This window comes from Triturus cristatus, chromosome 2_2 (assembly GCF_964204655.1).
Source record: "Triturus cristatus chromosome 2_2, aTriCri1.1, whole genome shotgun sequence".
NCBI classification, from domain to species: Eukaryota; Metazoa; Chordata; class Amphibia; order Caudata; family Salamandridae; genus Triturus; species Triturus cristatus.
In genome coordinates this window covers 1,188,693,378-1,188,719,584 of record NC_140582.1, presented here as the reverse complement: position 1 = coordinate 1,188,719,584, position 26,207 = coordinate 1,188,693,378, and the positions used below count along the sequence as shown (strand labels likewise).

Sequence of the window (26,207 nt, the reverse complement as noted above, 5' to 3'; positions counted from 1 at the left end):
TACATTTTTTATTCATTTAAACTGTGTGCTATTTTATATGTACTTAATTGTAGGTGGAATGTCCAAACAACTTGCAGAATATTTAGTTTTTTTTAGCCATACCTTTGACCCCGCCCCCACACTCACTGACCTCGCCCCCCATTACGCACTGCATCACAGTTCCCATACGTTTTTAATGCACTTTGACCTCTGATTTTTCCAGATCATGGGAGCCAGATAAGAGAAAGAACATTGTTGTGTTCTGTATTGATAAAATCTAAACATATTGGCGAATAGCATCCTTTGATCTCAGATACGGCAGATATACAGTTTTTAAAACACACAACTTAAACAATTGCAGACCCTTGTTGGCCCGGTTTTTGAGACAAATATATAAGATCTTAAAGATAAATGTTTCTTTACAGGGTGCCAATAAAGATCAAGAAGAGAAACAGAGATATGAGCCTGTCTAGGCAGCCCTAGAACTAAATGTGCAGCCTAATTCTACATGACCTGCATCAAGTATATCATATAGTTGGGTAGACCAAGGTAAAATGCATACATTGTGGTAACTGGAACTTAGTTGCATGTTTCTGCTGGGAGGTATGCGAAAGGTGAAGGATTTTTCTCACTAAGGTAAGAATAGAACAGCAGGACCCTGACATCCTGGATAGATGAGTTTTGATGGGTAATGTAATGTTGAAAAGCACACCAAAGTTTCTTGCATGAATGACTCGCCCAGGAGCTACACCTAATTACTGTTGCGAACAGTTTATAACAAGATTGACACTGGGCTACCCAAAGAAGAGAACCTTTGATTACTCCGAGTTCAAGTTTGGATGAGTTTCCACATGAAAATTTCACAAAGACAAATGCTAAGTTTTGGGAGTGGATCAATAATGGGCTCAGTTTGCACCTGCAGAATAATTTGGGTTTCATCTGTTAAGTAAACAAAAAAATCAGATCCAAAACTCCTGATGAAATTAGCCAGGGCTTGCATATAGATATGAAACATTTTAGGACTTAGTGATGGCCTTTGAGGCATTGATGGAGCAAGGATTCGTATAAAAGAGACTTGCTCGGATGTAATCCTCTCATATAACTCGTAACACTGTATTAATAGAGTATTGTGTAAATTAATATGCACCCTATTACATTTTAGTAAAGATGAAGCTTGCTTCCGTGCTTTACTAACAAGTAACCCGAGTGAAAATTAAAATGGCTGCTAACGTGGGAAACTGTGCTGCGCATGCGTCAACTGCATCTACGCAGAATGACGTTCTTTCGCTTGGAGGGAAATTTCTGCACCTGTGCAAATGCATCTAAAATGGCCGCTTGAAAGCTCACATGCTAAGCATCTGCTTCGCTGAAACTAAAACAAGCTATTTACTAAGTGCTAATGCGGGGAGAGCTTTTAAAAGTAAATGGGATTAGAGTACAGATAGGTGGTATACAGTGAAATCATTTTATTTTGAAATTAATATGTTTCTTTTTTACCTCTCTACTAGTTCGTAACTGGGCCTCCGAGAGAGACTGAAGCCCGTACCACACGTGACTTTCACGTAGGCGCAGTAATAACAAGCCGAGAAGCCATGATGTCCTTTTTGAATCCCGTCCAAGGCCATCTTTGTTACATGTCCTGGGAACCTACTGGACATCCAGAATGTTGAATAGAAATGAAGGTCATATGTATACTTTTGTTTGATAAAGATGTGAATACGGGTGGGAAATAAAGTTTGGGAATAAGAATTAAGGGGTGGGAACATTAAACAAAGAACCAAAGAAAATTATTAATCTTAGCATGGTGTGATGATCACCCCCGCTTGCCTGTCTAATCAGAATTAGGAGTTTCACAAAGCTGAAACATTAATGGGTGGTACATGAGAATTGAAAGGTATAATTGAGGTAGATTAGTTAGTTAGAACAGACAATGATGCTGAGAGATCGGGATGCTGTCCGAAAGCTGAACGAATGAAGAAGAATCGATTTGCAGACTTAGAATTAAGTCCATTAATTAGAAGAACATCGCGGAAGAATCGAGGAGGGAAATAAGGCAAATAATTAGAAGAAGAACGCAGAAGAATCGAGTAGGAAGATAGTGTCAGAGAGGGGTGCGACGCAGGCGTCGAATCCAGAAGAGGTCATTTATCTTGTCCTGAATCCTGTCCTGAAAAGTGTCCTGAAATCTTTGTCACCTGAGCGGTCCCAGGGGACCCTTCCAGCTCTTTGGCCAAGGGGCTGGTTTTCACACCATTCTAGGTAAATATACTTCTGAGTAGTATGTCATTGTACTGCTCTCTCTATCCTCTCTTTCCTAAGTACTGTCATTGTGAAACTTCGTTCTAATATAGGTGACTGATTATTGAAATTATTGACATTTCCTCCTTGGAGAAACGAAGTTCGTACTGTATTTTTGATTTGGCTCACATGAATTTAACTAGATAAAACATTTAAACTTTTCCAGAGTCTGTGGTTATTTCAAATAGTAAGAAATATAATTCTATGTCATTTCACCAGCAACTAGTTCCAACTAATCGGTCCATTGACCAGAGGAAAGAACTTTTTGATCAGTGAAAGATTAGTTAAAATTTGACAGGTAAGTAATCTCATAAAAGCATTTACAAAAATTGACGGCCAGCGGTATTTACTAGCCTATGTGAATGTGTGTTTATGGGCCCAGGTGAGTATATGGTGTTTGAGTACCTGAGGTTGGTAACCCGCTGGATCAGCATACCCCAAGGAATAGAACGGATCGAAGACTGTTGACAGGAGAGAGCCACGGTTTATTCTCTGTTTTGCAGGAATGACTCAAGCCAACATAGGACGCTGAGTTTAAAGACTCTTCACAGCAACTCTGAATGAGAGACGTTGTCAAAGTCAGCTAAGAGGTCCAAGAGAATAAGAACTGCTGTAGACACCAGCATCAAGAAAAGTTCTTGTCCAACATGTAGCACTGACTCGGTGCTATGACTGGAGCAAAAGCCTGCTTGCCAAAAATATACCGGGAAGTTAGTCACTACGAAAGATGAAAGCAGACTATTTACTTCTGCTTCAATGATCTTTGAAGCGAGAGGAAGCAAAGAAGTAGGAAAATACTTAGCATAGACTGCAGCATTTGCCTTTTTCAGTATAGGCCTTATCATAGCTTATATTACAGCAGCTGACAACCCCTTCTGAAAGTGAATAGAGAGGTCAACTAGGCCTAGAACTCACAAATGCCTTCTTGAGTGCAAATTGATTCAGACAAATATGTGAATAGGAGGATAGATGTTTTACTTCGCATTTTGTAAATAAAGGGCAGTGTAACCAAAGGAAACTTGAGTAATAAACCCCTCAATTTAGTCAACAACGAATTTACAAAGTTCTTTGCAAAGACCCGGTGTTGGCAGAGAGGGAACTAAGATTGGAAAGTTCAGACACAACTTTAAAAGCTTCTAATACAGCAATGGAAGCAGTGGGATATAGTAACAGCAGGAATGGTGTACTGATTTCCACATGGTTTTGTAAGGCAGTACTGGCCTTGCGTGAAGGTAGGTGAGAGATGGAGAGGTTAAGAAGTTAGTTTCTTGTGAAGTTGGATCAAGGAGAAGCTACTGATCGAGGAGTGGATCTAGTTCTCTGAGTCTTGCCATGATGAATAGATGTGGAGAATCATAGAAAAGAATGGCCCAGTGGACAGTCGATGGGTATGGCAGCTTTGCTTTGGAGTGAGGTTGGGTATGGCAGCTTTTGTTTGGAGTGAGGTTGAGGCTACCATAACGTGGTTTAAGATGTTGCCTCGGGAGTGGGTGAGATTGCTGATGTACTGTTTGATGTCCCAAGTTTTGAGCAGTGTAGGTTTATAGAAAACAAAGTCAGTTCTGCAGGAGAAAGGCAGAATATATATCGGATTGTGTTAAAAAAGAAGCTGCTTACCTTTGTTAAAGCCTTACCTGGTGGAAACTCTATCTAGTTGCAGATTCCTTACCTTAGAATATTTGCCAGGTGTCATATTGGAACTGGAAATGTTTGAGGCATACCCCTGCACACCGGTAAGTTATGACCATTTGGTTCCACATCGGTGTCGTCCATGCCAGAAGTGACGTGCGTGCTGACGTCAGTTTCTGTTTGCGACTTACACACCATAAGTGCAGAGCCACAAAAAATGCTGACACACTGGTGTGTATTGCCAAGGCCTTTACAAGGAGGATTCTATGAAATTAGTTTGCAGAGAAGGGAGGATGGAAGGGGTCACAGTAAGGAATCTGTGGCTAGATAGAGTCTTTACCAGATAAAGCATTACCGAAGGTAACAAACTTGTTCATCTGATAGAGACTTCTAGCCACAAGTTCCTTACCTTAGAAAGAATACCAAAGCAATACCTACCCGGAGGTGGGTCTGCGAAATAGATTAAACCTGAAAGTCCTGCAGGACCGAGCGGGCAAATTGCCCATCACGACGGACCTGAGCACACAGACAGTAATATTTGGTGAACATGTGCAGGACACCCACATTGCTGCCTGACAGATGTCCAGAAAAGGGACTCTGTGAACTAAATCAGCAGTCGCAACTTTGGATCTGGTAGAATGAGCAAGCAAGCCCTCAGCAGGTGCTTCTTTTCCAAGGCGTAGCAGATCTTTATGCAGAGAACTATCCATCGTGAAATGGTCCTTTACTGCACAGCCTTTGCTTTCTTGGCCCTGCCATACCCTACAAAGAGTTGATTGTCCATCTGGAACTCTTTTACACAATCTAGGTACACAGACAACATTCTTTTTAAGTGTAGGCGGTGGAGTCTCTCCTCTAACTTAGAAGGGTGAGGTGGAGGAAAGAATGTAGGCACGGTGATATTTTGACCTACATGAAAAGGTGTCAAGACTTTCAGAAGGAAGCATGGGTCTTCGACTAGCTTGTCTGGGTAAAAGGAGGAATACAGATGTTATGGCCACTAGAAAAGTCGCCTTGATGGTAAGCAGGTGAAACCGCTTACCAGCAGCTCGAAAAGAGCGCACATAAGAAAGGTCAGAACCTGATTGAGATCCCATTGAGGCAAGATGAGTCGCCTGGGAGGCAACGTGTTGGAGACCCTTGCTAAATATAGTCACAACAGGTGACTTAAACAGAGAAGGTCAGTCACGCAACCGCAAGTACGCCGAAATGGCAGACAAATAACATTTAACTGCGCCCAGAGCACTGCTGGGCCAGAAAAAGAACAAACAACAGAACCTCAGATAAGGGTGCAGAAAGATGATTATGGTGGAGAGATGGCTGACTGCCAGAATAACAACACAGACTTCAGTAGAAACATCAACATCATAGCCGGAATATCCTGGACTCGCCGTTCAGAAGGATAGGCCCATAAGTGCACCATGTCCAGAACAGCCCTGATGAGAGGGTGCATTTGGGAAGGAGTCAGGTGTGACGTAGGCATGTAGTGAACCGAAACAAATGCAGATGGTTTGCGTTAGTCGGGAGGTGGGAGGCGACTGCCTGGGATTTGGAGACTGCAGCTGCTGAGGGGTGATGGACTGACCCGACCTCTTGCTGGTGGTCCCTCATAGTCTGTTGGAACTGCATATGCAAAAAGGTAGGGATGCCTGTTGGTCTTGGTGACTAGGCAGGAAGGTACACAGTTGGTAACCCCTACCGTAGCCATGGACAGGGCAAAATGTGGGCTGGGGTTGGTGAGAGGCCATGGATAGAATCTGCAATCCTTAAAGCACTCCAGCGCAGAGTCCACCTTCTCACCATAGAGGAGAGGACCCTCACAGAGCATGCCCATGAGCGAAGCTTGGACATCCACATGAGAAGCCAGTGATTCTCAGTCAGGCGTGACATCTCAATGCCACTGAAAATGAAATCGCTGTACCTAGCGAGTCGGTCGTGTCAAGTCTACATGTGTTGGGTCAACTGTGCTGCATCTCGCCTTTCAGCAATAGCTTGGAAGGGTATGCCTCAGGCCTCTTCCGGGACCAAAAGCAGCACTTGCGCAACGGAATCCCATACTGTGTGGGTGTATTGGCCCAAAAGACATACGGTATTCACAGACCTCAGCGATAGGCTGGTGGAAAAGAAAATCCTCTTACTAAAGTTATCCAGCCTTTTGGATTCCCTATCCCGTGGAGTGGTAGGGAACGCACAGGGACTGCTCCTGGAAGTGGAGGCTTGGACCACAAAGTTCTCCAGGACAGAATACTGGGTGAGGAAACTGAAGTCCCCAGGAGTGGCACAATGGCAGTAGGCAATTGTCCTGTGCACAGGAGCCCCTGTGTAGGGCTTGGACCGTACCCCAAGATGGCATCTATAAGGCTTTCATTGTTTGGGAGTAAAGATTGAGGAGGGGAGGGGGGGGGGGGGGGGGACTTCCGGCTACCTCTGTCGAAACGTTTGCCTTGACTTCCACTGTGGGCAACTGAAGGTCCAAGACTTCATCTGCCCTCCTCATCACCACTGCAAATGAGTCACCCTCTTCCATAGCCATGGTAGAGGGAGGGACCAGGCCAGTGTCTAGTGAGGCGCCCAACCACTGATATCCGGCACATTCCACGGACCAATTGTCCTCTGTGTCATTGAGAGGACCTCTGACCCCTCCCAATCATCACCCTCTCCAGGTCTGTTAAAGGAAGAAGGCACTGGCTCCAGTTCGGAAGGCATGACACCAGTCGGCGCCACATTCGTCATCGGATGATGCACATCTGGCTACGTGTCAGAGTTAGGTATGGCTATGGGGCCTGCACCTACGTTGGGCGCAGGCGGCACTGGAAGCGATGCACAGAAGGGGGCACTGAGGAAGTTCGCAGTCTTGCGGGTGGCACCGCTCCGGATTCAGAACTGGTCCCCAAGGGGCCCTACTGGAGCCAAGGGCGGACCTGCCGGTGGAGAACCAGTAGGGGCTACTCCTGCACCCGTGGAGCCCAAAGACATTCCAGAAGGGTCAGACTGCCCAAATATGGTGCATAGCCTCATAAAACTCTGAGTTCGGTGGGGGTCACTCCAGCTCAGGGAAAGTCTGGGCAGAGCAGATCGGATGTTGGAACAGGCTCCACTGCGAAGCGAGACCTAGAGTGCCGGAACTTCCGTACCAGGCCAAATGACTTGGACGGGTGCAGGGAAGGCAAAGACTAACTCACTCACACTAGAAGCTGACCCTGAAGGTACCTCGAAAGCGAAAGACCGAAAATCCTGCCCATTACAAAAATCCTGTTGAGGCAGAAGATCTTGTTGACGCCCAAAACTTTGAGGATTTATTTATTTTTGTTTAAGAAGTTTTATATAGCGCTAGCTCCACCCGGGGGTATCAGAGCACTTGACATTTGCATAATAATATTTAGGGAATACAGAACAGTTGATATAAATGAAGCATTCATACATGGTGGACTAAAAGAGTCAATTGAGTAATATAGACAGTAACAGTATAACAGTACACAAGGGAAGGTTCAGTGGTCAGAATAAAGCAGGAGGGGATTGAGATGTGAGAGAGTGGGAGGGGAAATGTTAGGATGGGAAAGGAGGGAAGCAGGGTGGAGAGGCGTCAGGAAGGGGCAGTGTGGGAGAGAGAGGGGGAAAACGGTAGCGCTTTAAGGAGGAGGGGGAGTAAAGCAAGTACGGTAAGAGAGGGATTAAGTACCCCAATATTTGTTGAGCAGGTGTATTTTAAGTTCTTTTTTTAAACTGACATAAGAAGGGTTACATCGTAGATCTTTGGGGAGGGCATTCCAAATGCTGGGGGCCTTACCAGAGAAGGAGAGGGATTGAGAGGCTTTTTTTTTTTTTTTTAACAGCGGGGGCACGAGAAGAAGAGAGTTAGTGCTTCTCAACGTCCGGGCGCAACCTGCTTTATTGAGTTTGTTGGAGAGGTAGAGCGGTGTTTTTTGATGAAGGGCTTTGTGCGTAATGCAGGCAATTTTATAGGAGGATCTGCCTTCGATGGGAAGCCATTTGAGGTCCTTGAGGGCAGGTGAGATGTGTTCGAAACGCTTACAGTCAGTTGTCAGCATGGCCGCTAAGTGGAGGACAGATTTGAGGGGAGCAAGGTGAACTTTGGGTGTTCCGGAGAGTAAAGCGTTTCCGTAGTCAATCTTCGAGAGGACTAGAGATTGGATTTTTCAGATTCTTCTCTCTAAAGGAAAGAATTTCTCAATGATTGCAGCTCATCACTGTTTTGGCAGCTCTAATGAGTCAATTCTTAGAAACAATTCATAAGTGTATGAAATGGCATCTTTCTTGAAAGACAACTTAATTGTTAACCGTAACAATAGCTAGAAGAGTCTAAGAAATAAAGGTTCTTTCTTGATAAGAAAATCCAAGACTCATTCCTAAGGTGCCTACTGCATTTCGTTTGAATCAAAAGCGCTCTTTACCAGTGTTTTTAGCAAACCCTGCCATGGTGGAGGAGAGAGCTCTTCATTCTCTAGACTTTAAATTTACCTGTATAAGACAAATAACTTTTGTTGTTTGGACCAACTTTTCATAACTTATGTCCCTTTGAATATGGGAGACCAATATGAGACTAATAACAAAGTTGGATTGTTTCATTTACAACTCTGGCCTACATGTCTATGATCGGACCACTTTCTACAACTGTTGAATCCCACTCTATGAGGAGTTTGGCAGCCACTGCAACGTCTTTGCAGGAGTCTCACTCAAGGAAATCTGTATAGCAGCGGCATGGAGAATGACGCACACTTTCTCAAAACATTACATCAATGCAGGAAGGAAGCAATATCGGGATGAGCAGAACCTATGCTCTTATGGTGAGCCTCATTGTCGACTTCCACTGTTTTTAGTAATGTTTTGTTAATTTTGATTCACGCATATGAATCTATGAAAGATTCAATGCTGGAGAAGAAAATGGGTTACTTGCTTTTAACTTTGGCTCTGCAGCATTTGCATCTTTCATAGATTAGCTCTCCTTCCTACCCTTTGATGAGGCTCTTCCTTATTTTACCTACACTGTCACAACCTAGAAAATCTCGTAGTTGGAAGATTTTTTTTCAAGGGAAGGGCTGTTTGTTCAGGTGCCTGATTGGCTGAAGTTTGTATCACACAATGAGGTGGACTGGTTGTATCTAGCATATGTTTTCCCCCTCAATTTCATTGAGTGCAATGGTACATTGTTATGCAAAAACTGATTACCAAGGGTATTCAGCCTAACAATAGGGAATGATTCAAGCATGTGAATCTATGAAAGATTCAATTCTGGAGAAACAGATGTATTGTACTATATCTATGACATCACAAAATCATCTCCTCTCAACTTGTACCCAGTTCAGCCCCCAAAGCATTTTTTACCATTTATAGCACAAATCTCCACTGCAGTTCAATGCCAAAGGCTAGGCCAGAGAGGGTTTGCCTTTTGAGAGCTCAATAAAAGACTGTGTAGGTAAGAAACTTTATGTGAGCAGGTAGGTTGCCAATGGTGGGAACAAAACAAGGATTGCATGCCCCATAACCACCCTAGGCTGTGCTCTCCCACACCCCACTCATGCAACTACCCTATCCTGCATCCCTTGCATGCCAAACGAGCATGGCACAAACAAATGGAAGCATTGGTGAATATCCTTGGTACAGTAATACTCCTTCCCTGTTAGGCATGCATGGGTCACCATCAGGGCTGAATGACCAGTGGCGAAGGTGGGTTTAGGAGATTACCCCTGCACCCTTGTATAAGCAGGTCACAGCAAAGGATGCAAAAACAGCTGCCAATGGCTACATTAAACATATTTTCATAATGATCTTCTGGATAGCCAATTATGCTAAAAAAACAATCATCATTAATATGCTGAAATCAAACTATAGATTGCAAAAAATATGGAATCTTACCGTTTGGATCTCTCAACCATCTCTTTCTTTGAAATTGTTCTTCGTTTTTGTAAGATCAGTTCATCTAACAAAATGAAATAGATTGATATCAGAAAAAATCTGAAATTGACCTTTCTTGTGATAATATGTAGCATGTTGCCATTGAAATATGTATAGTCATTATTTGAGAAAGCATACAGTCTTCAGTAAAATAAAGTGGCTTACAATAAACAAAAATGTATGGTGCATTTCGGACACTGTAATGAAGTGTTAGACTCTCCCGCCTGGTGGCTGCTTGAATGCAGAGTTCCTTGTTTTCACTTTCGCAATGGTGCCCCGAGTATAACTGCACCTTTGACAATGAAATGTTGGCTGACTCATTAGGAAGTCAGCCATGAGCAATGTTAACAGAAAAGAAAGCCCTCTCCAACTAGGGGGTGAGGCACCATAAGACAGCCATATAGTATGCCTAACAAAGAGACAACAGACGAAAATTGTAGGAGTGGGGAGTATATGGCCTAACTAGGGTCCGGCTGCAGCAGGAGGAGCAGAACCCCGAGCTATCCAAAGGTAAATAAAGCTCCCAATTCTGAATGTGTTTGGATACTGCCCCTTCTTTTCTTATCATTGGGGAACCTGTATTGGGATCTGGATTGACAGTCCCTGAGAAGAACGAAAAAAAGGGAAGGCAGATACGAAGAATACTGGGACCCTGACTGGGAAACATAAGTAGGACCTGAAAAAAAACCCATCACAGCTGGTGACTTAAACAGGGACAGCTGATGAGGCAAATGTAAAACGTTTGAGAGCGCCGACAAATATCTTGTCACTGTACCCACTGCAAGGTCAACCAATATATCAGAAAGTTTAGCCTGGAAGGATAAACCAGACGATCCTCACAGCAGGCCACAAACTTTGCCCGGCATCTAGAATAAATCAACATTCTGGATGTACGGGAAACAGCCAATATCATATTGATCACCTCTGTGTGTTCTTCAAAACCAATCCGCCGATTCCAAACAATCTCAATGCATGGAGGTTCAGATGAAGTACCTGTTTGGTTGTTGGGACAGCAGGTTCTCCCGCAGAGGAAGACTACCCGGAAGGCAAATAAATGCTGAGGCTCACCAGCGTCTGGTAATCAATAATAACACTTCCCGCTTAACCTATCTATACTCATCAATGGAAATAATCCAACGTAGGCTGAGCCCGAAAACTTATTTACAATTTTATTTTATAATAATTTATTTTAATTTTTTTTCACTTACACTTGTTTTTACATTTCTGACAACTTTTCTTATTTTTATATATTTAATTTTTTACAAACATTTTTAATAGAAATGTAATACTTTTCCCTCTTCTATCCCTCCGCTATCCTCAATCCAAATAACTGACTAACATGTCCACCACTCAAATTACTTTCATATTTCACTATACTAATTCATCACTAATCCTTTATGGGTTCTGGAGTAGCGTGCTACTTGCCAAAAAAAAGGCTTCAAAACTCCATCAGAGGTAGCAAGCACTATATAAATGCAAACCTTTTGTCTCTCTTCTGTCCCTCCGCTATCCTTCTCAATCCAAAATAACTGACTAATATTCACAACTTGTATTACTTTTATATTTCACTACACTAATTCACCACTAATCCTTTATGGGTTGCACAGTAGTGTGCTACTCGCCAAAAAATGCTTCAAAACCCCATCAGGGGTAAAAATGCAAACCTTTTCCCCTGTTCTATCCCTCAGCTATCCTTTTGAATCCAAATAACTGACTAACATATTCACCACTCAAATTACTTTCAAATTTCAATATACTAATTTAACAGTAATCCTTTATGGGTTCAGGAGTAGCGTGCTACTCGCCGAAAAAGCGCTTTGGCGCCTCGTCACGGGGAGTAAGCACTATATAAATGCAATTACAATATAATATAATACATATACTCCGCAAACAATACTACAATAAATACAAACCTATAAAAGTACAACAATTAACAATTAATCATATGACCACTCCACTTGCCAGTTTCTCACATACGGCACACTCATAGACACTTCATATACACAAACCCTTAACTCCCAGAACAATAATTTTCATCAGACAACCAGGGAGACAATTCTTCTTTAGTCTTCCATTGATACATCTTGACCTGGGCTTTTCAGACAATATTGGTCAACTTACGTTTCTGTGGAATTCCAATATTTTCAACCACCTTATTCGGGACCTATAACTTTTAATACTTCCTTTGTAACCCAATCCAACAAGTAGAGAAATAGATTTATATAGGTCTCATATGAAATGGAATACAAACACATTCAAGTTCTTTTCCAAATTACTCCTTCATTATCCAATTGTTCACACTTGAGGAAATCAATTTCCTGGACGTCCACGAATATAGTCCACCTTCTAACTACTATAATACCTAAAGCCATTGGATTACCCAAAATGTTGGATTGGGATACAAAGGAAATATTAATAGGTATAGGTCTTAAAGAAGGTGGTTGCAAATATCTGAATTCCACTGAAACGTGCGTTGACAAATATTGTCTGAAAATCCCAATTCAAGAAGTATCAACGGAAGGTCAAGGAATTAAACGGTTAAAATGTCTTAAGCATATAGTTAGGGAAAAACATTTCTCTAAACCTGGATGTGCGGTACTCTGCCACTCTCTCCTTTCCTCCAGGGGATTAAATAGCTGGTCCCGCTCTTTCTGAAACATGCTTTGCAGCTTTCGCTCTTTCCTGATCAGTTCCAATCGCTTTATCCGCTCTCGAGAACTGGAGATGAATCCAGGCCGATGCATCTGCAGAGCCTCCTACAATGAAACATCACCATAGCATTGATTGTAAACTCACTTTTACATACGAACGTACTTTTACATACCAACATGCAAGAAAGTGATATAATCAGCAGTGATAGACGGAAGCGCGACAGTAAGGTGAACAACTATAACGTTATCTATTGGGGCCTATTCGGAAAGGACATTTTCCAACCAAATTTACCTCAGTTATGCCTGCCAGGAATTAGCATAGGGATGACCATAATTTGTTGTAGACACTCTTGATCACTTAAATATAGCAGCAGATCAAACACATGGAGTGCCACATTCTGTGGCCTTCATGTATGTAATGTCCCCCATCATTATTTTTTACCTGCTGTGTATTCACATTTTTTGCAAAGAATTACATATCTACTGAAAATACCAAGGACAACAAACTGTGCCTTTGCCTTGAGCATTGATGTATTTGTCACCCTTCAGAGCAAATAACCTGGTTTTCATTACAGGCTGGGGGATGCATACAGTATTTTGATCCATCAGATCAGAGTTGTCCACATCTCGATTCTTCAAGCAAGGACAACAGAAACTCTCAATCTGGGGATTCAAGTGCTTCGGAACATCAGGACTTGCAACGCCAATTGTATCTGGTGAAGCGCGAGTGACAGCTAAAAATTCTGTCAAGCTAATGCTTATGTTGTTTGGGGTTAGAGGGGTAGAAATCTTCCCTGGTCCAGACAGATCAACAGCGGCACCACTTCTGTGTGCTGTACTATGCTCAAGAGTTTGATGGTTCCGGCTAAAAGTTAATGCACAAACGGCCAGATGTACAAAGCACTGATTGTGAAATACTGGCTGCAATTTGTGACCAGTGCACCATGTTGCAAAGCAACCTATGTACTTATAGGTCGGTTCACAAAATACTGAAGAGTAGTAGGTCACAATTTGACCTACCTCATGAACATTAATGAGGTAGGTCGCAAATTGCGACTCACTTAGATTCACAGCCATCACATGGATGGCAGCCCCCTGGGGTTGGCACACCACCATGTCTGTGATTGCTTTTTAATAAATCAAATGTTTTTTAAAAAGCCAGCCAGGTTTCCTTTAAGAAAATAGGACTGCATTTAAAAAGAAAGAAATCTTTTTTGTTTGTTTAAGAAAAGGCAATGGCCCATTGGACCATTGGCTCTTCCTAAACAAACGTTTTTTGTACAATCTCAAATGGGAAGGGTTTCCAAGGGACCCCTCCATTTTGTGGGTGGGTTACTACCCCAACCTGGGGGATGTTAACATATCAATGTTTTACAACCAGACGTCAGTCGCAAAACATGTTTTTTGCTGGTTTAGTGTCTGCGCACTTTCGAACTGCTGTTCAGTGTTAAAATGCAAGTGCTCCTGTTTAAAATGGTATTATGGATTGGTGGGTTAATGATTGCATATTTGATTTACTAGTAAGTCCCTGTTAAAGTGCACGGAGAGTGCCAGGGCCTGTAAATCAAATGCTGCTAGTGGGCCTGCAGCACTGATTGTGACATCCACACAAGCAGCCCTGTAGAGGTTTCTCAGACCTGCCACTGCAGTGTCTGCGTGCAGTTTGTAACTGCCATGTCGACCTAGCAAGTGCACCCACTTGCCAGGCCCTAATCTTCCCTTTTCTTACTTGTAAGTCCCCCAAAGGTAGGCTCAATATACCCCTGTGGGCAGGGTGCCATATATATAGAAGGAAGGACATGTACTGGTGTATGTGGCATGTCCTGGTAGTGAATCACAGTGTATTTCGTTTTTCACTGTGGAAAGGCTATCTGTCCCATTGGATAGAATTGGAGTTTACTTATAAGCATATCTTCCCATTGGGACAAGATGGGGAAATGGGGTTTAGCATGCCTGAACTCAGAATATAAAAGTGCATCTTTTAGTAAAGATGATTTTTGTGTTCTGTGTTTTAAAATACCACTTTTAGAAAGTATGTATTTCCTTGCTTAGCCATCCTGTGTGCCTCTGCTGGGTTTGTGGATTGACTGTCTGGCTTTGGAGTGACAAGGGCTGGGGATGTGCGTTCTTCTCAGACAGCAACTGGGGAGGGTCGAGGTGTGTCCTGCCTTTCCTGGATGAGTCAGGGCTGGGCTGAATAGACCTGGGCTGCATTTAGAGTAGTGGGAGAAGATTTCCTTGCATCTGAATGGGCCTGGTCTGCCTTGGAGAATGATGTCTCCACCTCGTGCCTGGCAAGAGAGGACAGAACTCGTTTGGGCTGGGCACAGACACTCCCTGCCTAAAAGAAGAAAGAGAAACTGAGTATACATATTGGGACCCAGATGCCAGAATTTTAGAACTCCCTGGAATCAAGGAAACCTGCCAGGAAGAAGAGCTGGAAGAGCTGCCAGGAGGAGTACTGCCTCTTTGCGGTGTTGTTGCTTTGTTTGGTTGGCCTTCAGTTGCTGCTTCTGCCTTTGGCAGTGAAAGGACTGGACTGAACTTTCTTAAACTTGTTGCGGAATATCCCAGAGGGCTTGAAGTAGAGCTTGCCTCCTGTTCTGAAGTCTAAGGGACCGCAAAGACTTCACCGACCTCTGGGAACTGCCTCTGAAACTGTGGTTTCAGTTGCCACAGAAAAGGGAAAGCAACCGACTCCATCACCGACTCCGTCGCTGGCTCTGTAACCTAAAGGCACAGCAGAAAGCACCGCCGTACACGCACTGCAACCCTGGTCTCACGACGATGACGACCGCTGCCGCCACCAAGCTGCTGCTTGCACTGTGACCTGCTTCACTTCGTCACCCTGGTCTCACTGATGCCGTTGCTGAATGCTAACTTCAACACCTGTGATCGTATCATGGTTTGGGGGCATCTCTCGTAAGTCTATCAATGCACCACCTCGTCCCACACCATAGTCTGTTCTGACCGACACCAGCTCCCAACAACCGGCTCTGTCGCTTGCACCGTGACCTACCAGCACCGCCTCACTTCGCATCGCAGCCTTGGTCTCACCGGCGCCGCAGGACGACCGTCACTAAGCCGCTGCCTTCACCGCACCTCGAGGGCACCACACGCTGCACCACTTCACATCGCAACCGAGACGGTAGCCACAACCGATTCGCACCGTGATCGGCCGCTACAAAAAGGTACTGTTTACGAGTCTGCCGACACCCCGACCGACGCAGTCAGACAGAACTGTTGAATTCAGTTGTTTTCAGTATCGTGGCAACACCGGACGGAGCTACAGACTCCAAGGAACTGCATTTTTAAGGTTATTCTAGCACAATGCATATTTTTAAGCACAGTATGTTGGATTCTTATCTTTTAGGTCTTGTTTTGAATATATAAAGTATGGGATTTTTTCTAAACTGGTGTGTTGTCCTTTTGTAGTTTTTTCACTGTATTACTGTTGAATATGTGCAAAAGCAGTACACACTGCCTCTGAGATAAGCCTGACTGCTCATGCCAAGCTACCAACGAGGTGAGCAGGGGTTATTGCAGAAGTGTATCCCCCTTATCCTTGCTAGGAAGAAGGGTCCCTACTTGGAGAAAGGTGCAAACCATTTCCAACTAGAGACCCCATTTCTAACAGTGATTCAAAACCTTTTTTGAATCTTATGAATCAAAAACTTTTCCGAATCGCTAATGCGTTAAGTACATAAGTAAAAGGGTTTTAGCATTTGCAGAGCCTATGATTTTCCAAATTGGAGGGTTTGAGAATGTTAAAACCATTTGAACATTTGGTCCAAAGTTTGTACTAAATTGTAGCTGATGGTGTAACTTCACTATACCTGACTGTGGGCCTAGCTCAGACAGCCCGAGATACTTCTGTAGTAGTATCACTCAGGGAGGGGGGGACATCTATCAATGTCTGATCTGTGCTGCCATTTGCAATATGATGTCTAATGTGTGCATCAGTTCTTAACCCTCCTTCATGCTTTAATTTTTTTCTAACTGAAAGGTTTTCCGCAGAGCTAGCAACCATAGAATGAGACTTAGGTTCAGTATGGGGCGAGCCCTGTATCAGGAACATCACTGCAACTTTATTTCCTTGTCCAGATCCACTCAGGCTGCCCTCAGCAAAGTGATATCTCCCTCTGGATGAAAGTCTTAGGCGATGTCTCAATGGGCTTCTGTTGGAACTGGCATATTCTGGTTGGCTGAGGCGAGGCCCTAGCCAAGCAGAACCTACCAATCCCATCAGGGGATAACCTATACTCACCCATGGGTAGTTTGGCACTGAGCAGTCAGGCTTATCACAGAGGCAATGTGTAAATCAATGGCACAGCACTTTCACACAATAAATACACTGAGCGCCACAGAGACTTCACACGTGGTCTATGTAAATAAAGTTTGTATTCAACACACACATTGCCTAACACAACATGAACATGATGTATTTTTGGGCATAAATCCCAATTGGAAATATCACTAGCAGAACTAGACCCAAGCATGTTAAAATGACATCAAAAATATGCAAGATCCTATTTTACCATCCACTCAACACCACCAGCACCCTTATACGGTGCAAAACAGTGTCAGAATGATGCCCACCTTTGCTAATATTATAACTCAGTACCACACAGTTATAGGATGCACCCCAGATCACAATGATATCAGAAATGTGTACACACACATATAATTACAATACTTTTAAGCAGCAACGTGGGCCAAGGCCGCACGGGTAAAAAAACCAATGTCAAACGTAATAAGCTTTTGGTAAGGAATCAACGTGTAAACACCGCAGTGTACGGTAATTAATAGCAGGCAGTGACTCCCACACAATCATTCAGCAGAGATAAGCGGTGCCACAGATAGCAGGCAGGTCTGTATGGACCACACTCGCACACACATGCACGCATCACTGAAATGCAGTGCAACTGATATTCTGGCAGGTCAGCTGATAATGCAAATGCAGACCCGTGGCCCAAGCCCTCCTCCGCCATTCAGCTAACCCTGACTACCCTACACCCACAGGCTGGAGAGAAAGAAAACCTTCTCCTTGATAATAGGCCGATTGCGGCTGGAGTCACACTTAAGTCAGGATCCCAGGGAAGAAAGTGGTAATAGATAGCAGGTCTAGTTAGGCAGCAGTAGACAAATGGGGGTTTGGCAACTACTCGGGAAGTTCACCCACAGTATGCGGAGCAGAACCAGGGTGAGGACGGTAGTCGGTCAAAGGATTACACACTGTGTCTTTCAGCACCAGCCAAGCTTCTTGAAGCACAGGGGGGGTCACACAGTCTCTCAAACCACTTCTGATCGTTCATGGAATTGTTCCTTAGCTTAGTCAATTACTCTCACCACCCAAGGCCCGATCAGGGCAATACTACCTGGCAACACAAAGTCATCGGGCCGGGTGAGGAGGGGGCAGTCGCTCTGCCACACTGCAGGCACAAAAGGAACAATGGATGAATGGGGGATGAAGCAAGGGAGCCTCTCGGAAGAAGGAGGCATCCCGTCAGACACCCATCCATCAAAGTAGCACCCAGGCAATACGGACACAACGGAACACAAATCCGCTCCTCCGCAGCTCCCTGGAAAGGAAGCATAACATCTGGTGTGCGCTGATACGGGTCACACACACAAAGGTGCAAGTTCAGCAGGGCTGCACGAGGTAGAACGAGGCACTACGACAGGGAAACCTTCACTTCCGAGAATCCCTACCTGTGAATCGGATACTGCACGCAATGAGCATGCAGTTGGCATGTTGCATGAGAGAAATGTGGCACGATGAAACGAAGCAGACCACGTGGGGTCCACAAATGGTGAATCCGCTGACCACCAACAAGACACTTATGCACGATGAGGCCCCACGATGCAGGTGCCACACTCCTTAGACGTGAGCAGTACTTTTGGGGCTCTGCACAAGGTAATACAGTCTCCAGGCACAATACTTAGTTCCACGCTCATGCTGAGCTACCAGTTGGGATTCAGCAGAAGATGTGGACACTTAAGAGGGCACCGCTCTCCCGGGGTCACAAGTAGACGGTGTGGGTTCCTCGAAGGGGACCTTAGATTTTTCCTGAGACCTCTACAAGAAAACAGGGGCAAGCCAACTAACCCTTGGAGAGCACACTTCAGGGTGCCACACAGCAGCAAGTAGTCACCGCAGGCCAGCCGCTATTTAGGAAGGGTGCACGGTCCTTTCCAATGGCAGTAATCCTCCTTGTGCACAACAGATTCCTCTGGCAGGGTGCACCATGCAGTTCCAGGATCTCCGGTCCCACGTCCCCACAAAATTATCTCTATCCTGCTTAAGTATGGCACCAGTAATTATACTGTAGTTTGCCTTGAAGTTGGGGGTGGTTCAGAGGGTATCCCTTTGAACCAGAGATATCGCCCCTAAATTTCTGTCCTGTCTGTCTTGGGGCCGTGAAATGCAGATCGTAATATTTAGTGGGACCATGTTCTGGCTCCCAGAGGCAAACCCCCTTCCTCCAATCTATTCAGCCAGGCCCTCAAATGGCAGAGGTCTATCGTTCTAGTTGCATGCCCAATGTTTATAGCTGTCTCTAGGGAATGCACAGATAAGCTCCCCCATCCTCCAGTGTGGACTTTTCTTTAGTTTTAGAGCAGAGAAATGCCCACTCTCTAGAAGTGCCATTTCTAAGCTATTAAGGACAAATCCACCTTTACCACAGAGGAGAGTTTGTCATTGCGAAGCCAATGATATGAAACCCTATGAGGCTGCATCACTGCAAGCCACTATTGCAGCTCGAAGTAATTTCAGCCATCCCCCCCATGGTAACCTATGGGAAGAGCAAACTTCATAAGTAGTGAAACCACACATGGGTATTCTTCACTACCTGAGCAAGGAACACACACTGTGTACCTACCCTGCTTTTCATCTACCTCTTGCTTCATCCCTTAAGATTTACCCCAGGGGTGCCCTAGTGGTACTGCAAGGTCCCCCCAAGATTGGCCAGTGGTTTAGAAAGGCCAACCTGAGCAAAGGTGAAATTGTGCATAAATAGTTATACAACGGCAGGCTTGACACGTTTTAAAACCACATAGGTGGAAGTGCACACCGACAGGCCTGCAATGGCAAGCTCGAGGCATGTTTAAAATCATCCGGTAAGAACCACTTCCTAACGTGTGTAGGAAGGGCATGCACTTTCACACTGCATTTACAGTGGGAACGTGCCCAGCCCTAAGGCCACTAAAAGAGAACCAGCAAAACCAAGGAGTTGTCCCATGGGAAGAGCCAACCTCATGGGGGATCTTCACTATCAGGGCAGGAAACACCCATGTGTACCTGCCCTGCCTTTCACCTACCACTTGCTCCACCGCTCAGGGCTTACCCTGGGATGCTCTAGTGGTAGTGGAAGGCCTACTCAGGGTTGGCCAATTAGTTAGGAATGCTAACCTGAGCATAGGTTCAACAGTGCACCCACAGTCATGCAATGGCAGGGTTGATACACCTTTGAAAAGCTATTCTGGTGGGTGGCACAATCAGTGCTGCGCCCCACCATTAGCCAGTGCCATACCTGCCCTGGGTATGTGGTGTACCTATTTACAGGACACTCACATTTACAACACCTAAACCAATCGAGTACGCACCACCTTCGAGCATGGGTAGGGTGTTTGCACATGCTTTCACAATGCATTACAGTGGGAAAGCGCCCAGAGTCCTAAGGCCACGATAAGAGAATCAGCAAAAACCAAGAGGAGAAAAAGCTAAATGTTTTAAGGAAATCCCCTAAGAAGGGCCATGTCCAACAGCTACATTCACTGGTCACTACTTGTATGTGCTATCAAGAAAACAATGATACACATTAAAAGAATGGATAACTCCATTATATAATACACCACTTCTTCTAGTACCACGTCCTTATACCACTGGAAAATGTGACAGAGCAACTCAGCAACAGAGAAATAACCCACAGCATTGCCCACTCACTCTTGCTCCATTGAGAGGAAAATGGAAAAGGATAATGTTACTAACCCTGTAAGAACCTGTAAGAGTGCTGTAGATTCACATGCTCTGCATACTCCTGCCATCTAGTGATGGGCCTGGAGTTGTGAAAGTTATTTTTTTTTCGAAGAAGTGTTTTGTGTCATGAGACTCCTTCTCTCTGTGATATTTCACATAAGCATGGCCTCCTTTGTTAAATTGTTTTCCCGCAGATGGGTGAGAAAGAAGTGTAAGGAATGTGCTAGAAAAGCGATGCCCATGCTAAATGTAGGTGTATCACATAAGTATGTAATGTAACTACAATGGCCACAGGTGTCTGGGGAGCAGGGAGTGAGCATGTGAATCTAGAGCAGGGTTACTCATAGTACGGCCCGCGGGCCGCCAGCGGCCCAGCAAGCCTTTCTTGGCGGCCCGCGGACCTTGCAGATATCCTACATGTGTTTTAAAAATAAAAATAAATCGTGTTAGTAGCCCGGACTCTGAGACTCTGCTCTGTGGGGGGCCGGGGGATTCCAGTGATTGTCAAAGTGGAGATGCAGGGGCCTAAGAGGTGAAATACAACAAAGCTTTATTAACATGTAAATGGTCTTTTAAAGACCTGTGAAGTACTCGGGTGCGGGCTGTGTGTGAGTGCTGGGAAGCTGTCTCAGTGCGGCTGTGTGCGCTCTGGGAAGCTGTCTCAGTCCGGGCTGAGGGCTGACACACAAACGGGGTGAGATGACAGAGGGTGATGGAGGGAAGGAGAGGGAGACAGAGGGAGAGGGAGGGAGACAGAGGGTGACAGAGAGGCGCAGTCTGGGGGAGACAGAGGGAGGGAGACGGAGGGAGAGGAAGGGAGACCGAGAGATGCAGAGAGGGAGGCAGAGAGGGAGACGGAGGGAGGTAGACAGAGGGAGGGAGACAGAGGGAGGGAGACAGAGGGAGGGAGACAGAGGGTGACAGAGGGAGGGTGAGGGAGACAGAGGGAGAGGGAGGGAGACAGAGGGAGATAGACGGAGGGAGAGAGACAGGGAGAGATAGAGGGAGGGAGACAGAGAGAAGGAGGGAGATGGAGGGAGGGAGACGGAGGGAGGGAGACAGAGAGAAGGAGGGAGATGGAGGGAGGGAGACGGAGGGAGGGAGAGGGAGACGGAGGGAGACAGAGGGAGGGAGGGAGACGGAGGGAGGGAGACGGAGAGAGACAGAGGGAGAGAGACAGAATGAGAGGCAGGGAGACGGAGGGTGACAGAGGGAGGGAGACAGAGGGAGGGAGAGGGAGACAGAGAGGGAGAGACAGAGGGAGAGAGACAGAGGGAGAGAGACAGAGAGAGAGAGTCGGAGGGAGAGAGACGGAGGGAGACGGAGGGAGGGGGAGGGAGACAGAGGGAGGGAGACGGAGGGAGGGAGGGAGACGGAGAGAGACGGAGGGAGGGAGACGGAGAGAGACGGAGGGAGGGAGACAGAGGGAGAGAGACAGAGGGATACAGAGGGAGGGAGACAGAGGGAGGGAGACAGAGGGAGGGAGACAGAGGGAGGGAGACAGAGGGAGGGAGACAGAGGGAGAGGGAGGGAGAGAGACAGAGGGAGAGAGACGGAGGGAGAGAGACAGTGGGAGAGGGAGGGAGACAGGGAGAGAGAGGTAGGGAGACAGAGAGAGGTAGGGAGAGAGAGAGACAGGGAGGGAGACGGAGGGAGGGAGACGGAGGGAGGGAGACAGAGGGAGGGAGGGAGACAGAGGAAGGGAGGGAGACGGAGGGAGAGGGAAGGAGGAAGAGGGAGGGAGACAGAGGGAGACAGGGAGGGAGGGAGACGGAGGGAGACAGGGAGGGAGGGAGATGGAGGGAGACAGAGAGAGGGAGGGACATGGAGGGAGACAGAGGGAGGGAGGGCAACGGAGGGAGACAGAGGGAGGGAGGGAGGGAGACAGAGGGACGGAGGGAGACAGGGAGACAGAGGGAGGGAGACAGGGGGAGGGAGACAGAGGGAGGGAGACAGAGAGGGAGACATAGAGGGAGACATAGGGAGGAGGGCGACAGAGGGAGGGCGACAGAGGGGGAGGAGGGAGACAGGGAGGAGGGAGACAGAAGGAGGAGGGAGACGGAGGGAGGGTGACGGAGGGAGGGCGACGTGGGAGAGGGACAGGGGGAGAGAGACAGGGAGGGAGGGGGAGAGGGGGAGAGGGAGGGAGGGGGAGAGAGGGAGGAAGGGGGAGGGAGAGGGAGAGGGAGAGGGAGAGGGAGAGGGAGAGGGAGAGAGAGAGAGAGAGATCTCTGTTTGCTGGGTCTGGTGGCTCAGTGGAAGAAGGCGTCTGCTGCAGGGACCGGTGTTCAACCTTCTGGTCACAATTTATTTTTGCTTTAGCCCCTCCCCTCCCCCTCTGGTGCGGCCCTCGGCCACAAACCACACTGTAAATTTGGCCCCCGAGAGAAAAATTGTGAGTACCCATGATCTAGAGCAATACATGCCACGAACAGATGCTTCCAGGGTAAAAATCAGTTTGATGGTATGTGTGGCTGTAGATACACATGCTCTGTATAGATTGTAAAGCAGTTCCTCCTATGCAGCGGTGGCTAGCCTAGGGAGCTGTAGTAGTTTGAAAAAGAGTACATAGCTCTGCCTGACCTACATGGCCTTTTTGGGGTGCTAAAACATACACACAGTAGGGTTTGGTAAATGTGTGTGGTGTAGACAATGTAGCTGCCTCAGATATGGGAATATTTCCTAGAAAGACCATAGTGGCCTCCTTCTTTACAACTGGAATATGCTCTGGCAGTAACAGGTAAAGGTCTTTTGGCCTTAATGTGGCAAGTTTTAATACATTTGATTTTCTATCTGGCTATGCCTGATTTGTATATTGGGTTGCCTTTATTTGGTGGAGAAAAGGCTACAAAGAGTTGCTTTGTTTTCCTGAAAGTTTTAGTTCTATCTATCTATGTAGATATGGAATGAGAGGGAGAGGTGAAAAAGCATAGGCAAATATCCCTGACCAACTCATCCATAGTGCGTTGCCCTTGGATAGTGGGTGTGGGTACCTGGAGGTGAAATTTGGACATTTTGCGTTTTCTGCTGTGGAGAAAAAGCAGATCTGAGGAAACACCCACCTTTGAAAGTAGGGAAGGAGGACTTGAGGGTGGAGTTCCCACTCGTGGGTCTGTTGCTGCATCCTGCTGAGCAGGTCTGCACAATCGTTGTCTGCCCCCAGGATATATTGCGCCAACAGGTGAATGCTGTGGTGAAGAGCCCGAGCCCAGTTCCATATGGTGTGAGACAGGTGTGATAGTTGTAAATTCAATGTCCCCCCGTTTTTGTAGATTATACATGGCTTATCCGAAAGAGAACAACCTTGTGTGACAGGCGAAGAAGGAAAGTTTCAGTGCTAGATCTACTACCTGAAGCTCCAGGTAGTTGATGCATAGAGATTGGTGTTTGGCATCCCAACGACCTTGTTCTGTCAAGTTCTGTAGATGAGCACCCCTAACCGTGTTTGATGCGTCTGTGGTAGGAGTGATGTGAGGAACAGAGTCCAGAAAAGGCCACCCCTTCAACAGATTTTTGGTGTTCCACTATTGTAGAAAACAGTGATTTAGGCGGTCTATCAACACTAGATCATTGAGGTGACCCTGTGATTGAGACCACTGGTGAGCTTGACACTGCTGTAAAGGGTGCCTGTGTAACCTTGTGTGGGGAACTATGGCAACGCAAAAAGCCATCATCCCTAGCAGACACATGACAGTCCTTACTGTGACTGTTTTGTTTGGTTGAAACTGGTGTGGAGTTACCTGAAAGTTCTGAATTCAAGTGGAATTGGAGTAGGAGGATCCTAACTGTGTGCTTCGGATTGCTCCCAAGTAAGGCTGAACTTGTAGAGGTTGAAGGCGAGACAGTAAACCCCAGCTTGTGAAACAGATCCACTGTCAACTGACCGTGCTGTTGGCATTGTTTGTGAGAGCTGGCCTTGAAGAGCCAATTGACCATGTATGAAAATACACTGATTTTTTTGTCTTCACAGATGTGCTGCGACCACTGGCAAGCATCTGGTGTACACCCGAGGTGCGCTAGTCACCCCAAACTGAAGTACTTTGAATTGGTAGTGCTTGCCTGCTATAACAAAACTGAGTTATTTGCGGTGAAGAGGGTGTATTGGTAAGTGAAAGTAGGCGTCCTTTAGGTCTAGTGCCCTGTTGGAGAAGTGGAATAACATTATGTAGAGTGACCATATGTTAGTGTTCTGATAGGATGTAGTGGTTTAGCGGTCTTAGCGATCCATGCTTTTTGGGGATCAGAAAGAATAGAGAATATCCCTGAACCTTGTTGTTGAAGAGGGGCAGGTTTTATGGCCCCCTTGAGAAGAAGAGCTTTGACCTCTTGTTTGAGAAGTGGTAGATGATCCTGTTATACCCTGTGAGAACGAGGTGGAATGTTGGGTGGTGTGGTAATGAGCTCCATACAATAGCCATGTTGGATGATGGCTAGTACCCACTTGTCTTTAGTGATGGAATCCCAGACTGGGTAGAAGACCTGAAGCCTGCCCCAGACAGGTGTAATGTGTGGTCGGGAGGGAAGATTGGGTAGTCACTGCTTTGCAGTGGGTGTTGCTCCACGTGCAGAGGCACTCCTGCCCCTTCCCCCTTCCCTTGTTGTGTCCTCCTCTAAAGGAACCTCTGAAATAACCCTAACTGTAGGTGGACTGGGTTTGTTTATGTAGGGAAGTGGGTGTGTCTGCGGAGGTGGATTTATATGCACCTCTGTAGCCTGTGCGATGAAAGGAGCCCCCACGGCCTTAGCTGTGTTGGTGTCCTTATTTTCCCAAGAGTCGTATCTACCTTTGGTCCAAACAGGTGGTCTTTTATCAGAAGGCATATTTAAAGACTGCCTGCTGTACCTCTGACTTGATTTCAGAACATCTAAGCGAAGCATGTCTTCTAAGAAGAGTGCTGGTATTAATACCTCTAGCCGCTGTATCTGCTGCGTCTACAGCATAGTGAATTGAATTGTTGGTGATTATCTGCCCTTCTTTGACAATTTGTTGGCCTCTTTTGTAGAATTTCTCAGGGATGTACTGCAAGAGTTCTTCCATTTAATCCCAGTGGGGTCTATCATGATGGGCTAGAAGAGCTTGTGAATTGGCAATACACCAATGATTGGCTGCTTGTGCTGCAACCCTTTTGCCAGCTGCATCTATGTGCCTGCTTTCCTTCTTAGGTGGTGGAGTGTCCCCAGCAGCCTGACTGTTTGCGCTTTTACGAGCAGTAGTGGAAACAATGGAGTCCGGTGGAACCTGACCCCACATAAAGGGGTTGATAAGAGGGAGCAGCTTTATATTTTTTGTCCACCCTTCAGGTGATGACCCAAGCATGAAATGGCTCTTTGAAAATGTCCTCGGCATGTCTCATCATGCCGGAAGCATGGGCAAATATTGGGTGTCCTTGTGAGTGGAAGAAAGGATGTCAAATAGAAAATCCTGCTCTAGGGGTTCTTCAAGCAGCTCAACACTATGAAAAGCTGCATAGTGCTAGCAACAACCTGATGAAAGGAAGTGGCACCTTCAGGTGGGGAGGCATCAGCTGGATATAAATCTGGATCGTTGGGAGTAGTGGGATCAATGTCATACATATCCCAAGGGTCAGTATCCCCTAATGGCCCTCATAAACCCCCATAGTCAGAAGTGGTGACCCTTGAGGTGAAGCATCAAGTGGGTCATGTGTTGGAGACAGTGGTGGAGAAGGAGGTGGGGATGGAAGGGGTGGTGATGGTGGTGGAGGAGGAGACAGGTGAGTAGGACTGGTGGCTTATCC

General features: G+C 46.0%; 1 protein-coding gene across 3 annotated transcripts in view; it reads right to left on the bottom strand.

Annotated features, from left to right (window-relative positions):
• ALMS1 (ALMS1 centrosome and basal body associated protein) overlaps window positions 1–26,207 on the bottom strand; it is a 205,365-nt gene that overhangs the window by 22,986 nt on the left and 156,172 nt on the right. For all 3 annotated transcript variants that reach the window (XM_085642774.1, XM_085642775.1, XM_085642776.1), the window contains 2 exons: window positions 12,404–12,575; window positions 9,781–9,844 (listed from right to left, as the gene is read on the bottom strand). In XM_085642774.1, the coding sequence (XP_085498900.1) occupies window positions 9,781–9,844; window positions 12,404–12,575 (236 nt within the window). The remainder of the gene's footprint in view (window positions 1–9,780; window positions 9,845–12,403; window positions 12,576–26,207) is intronic.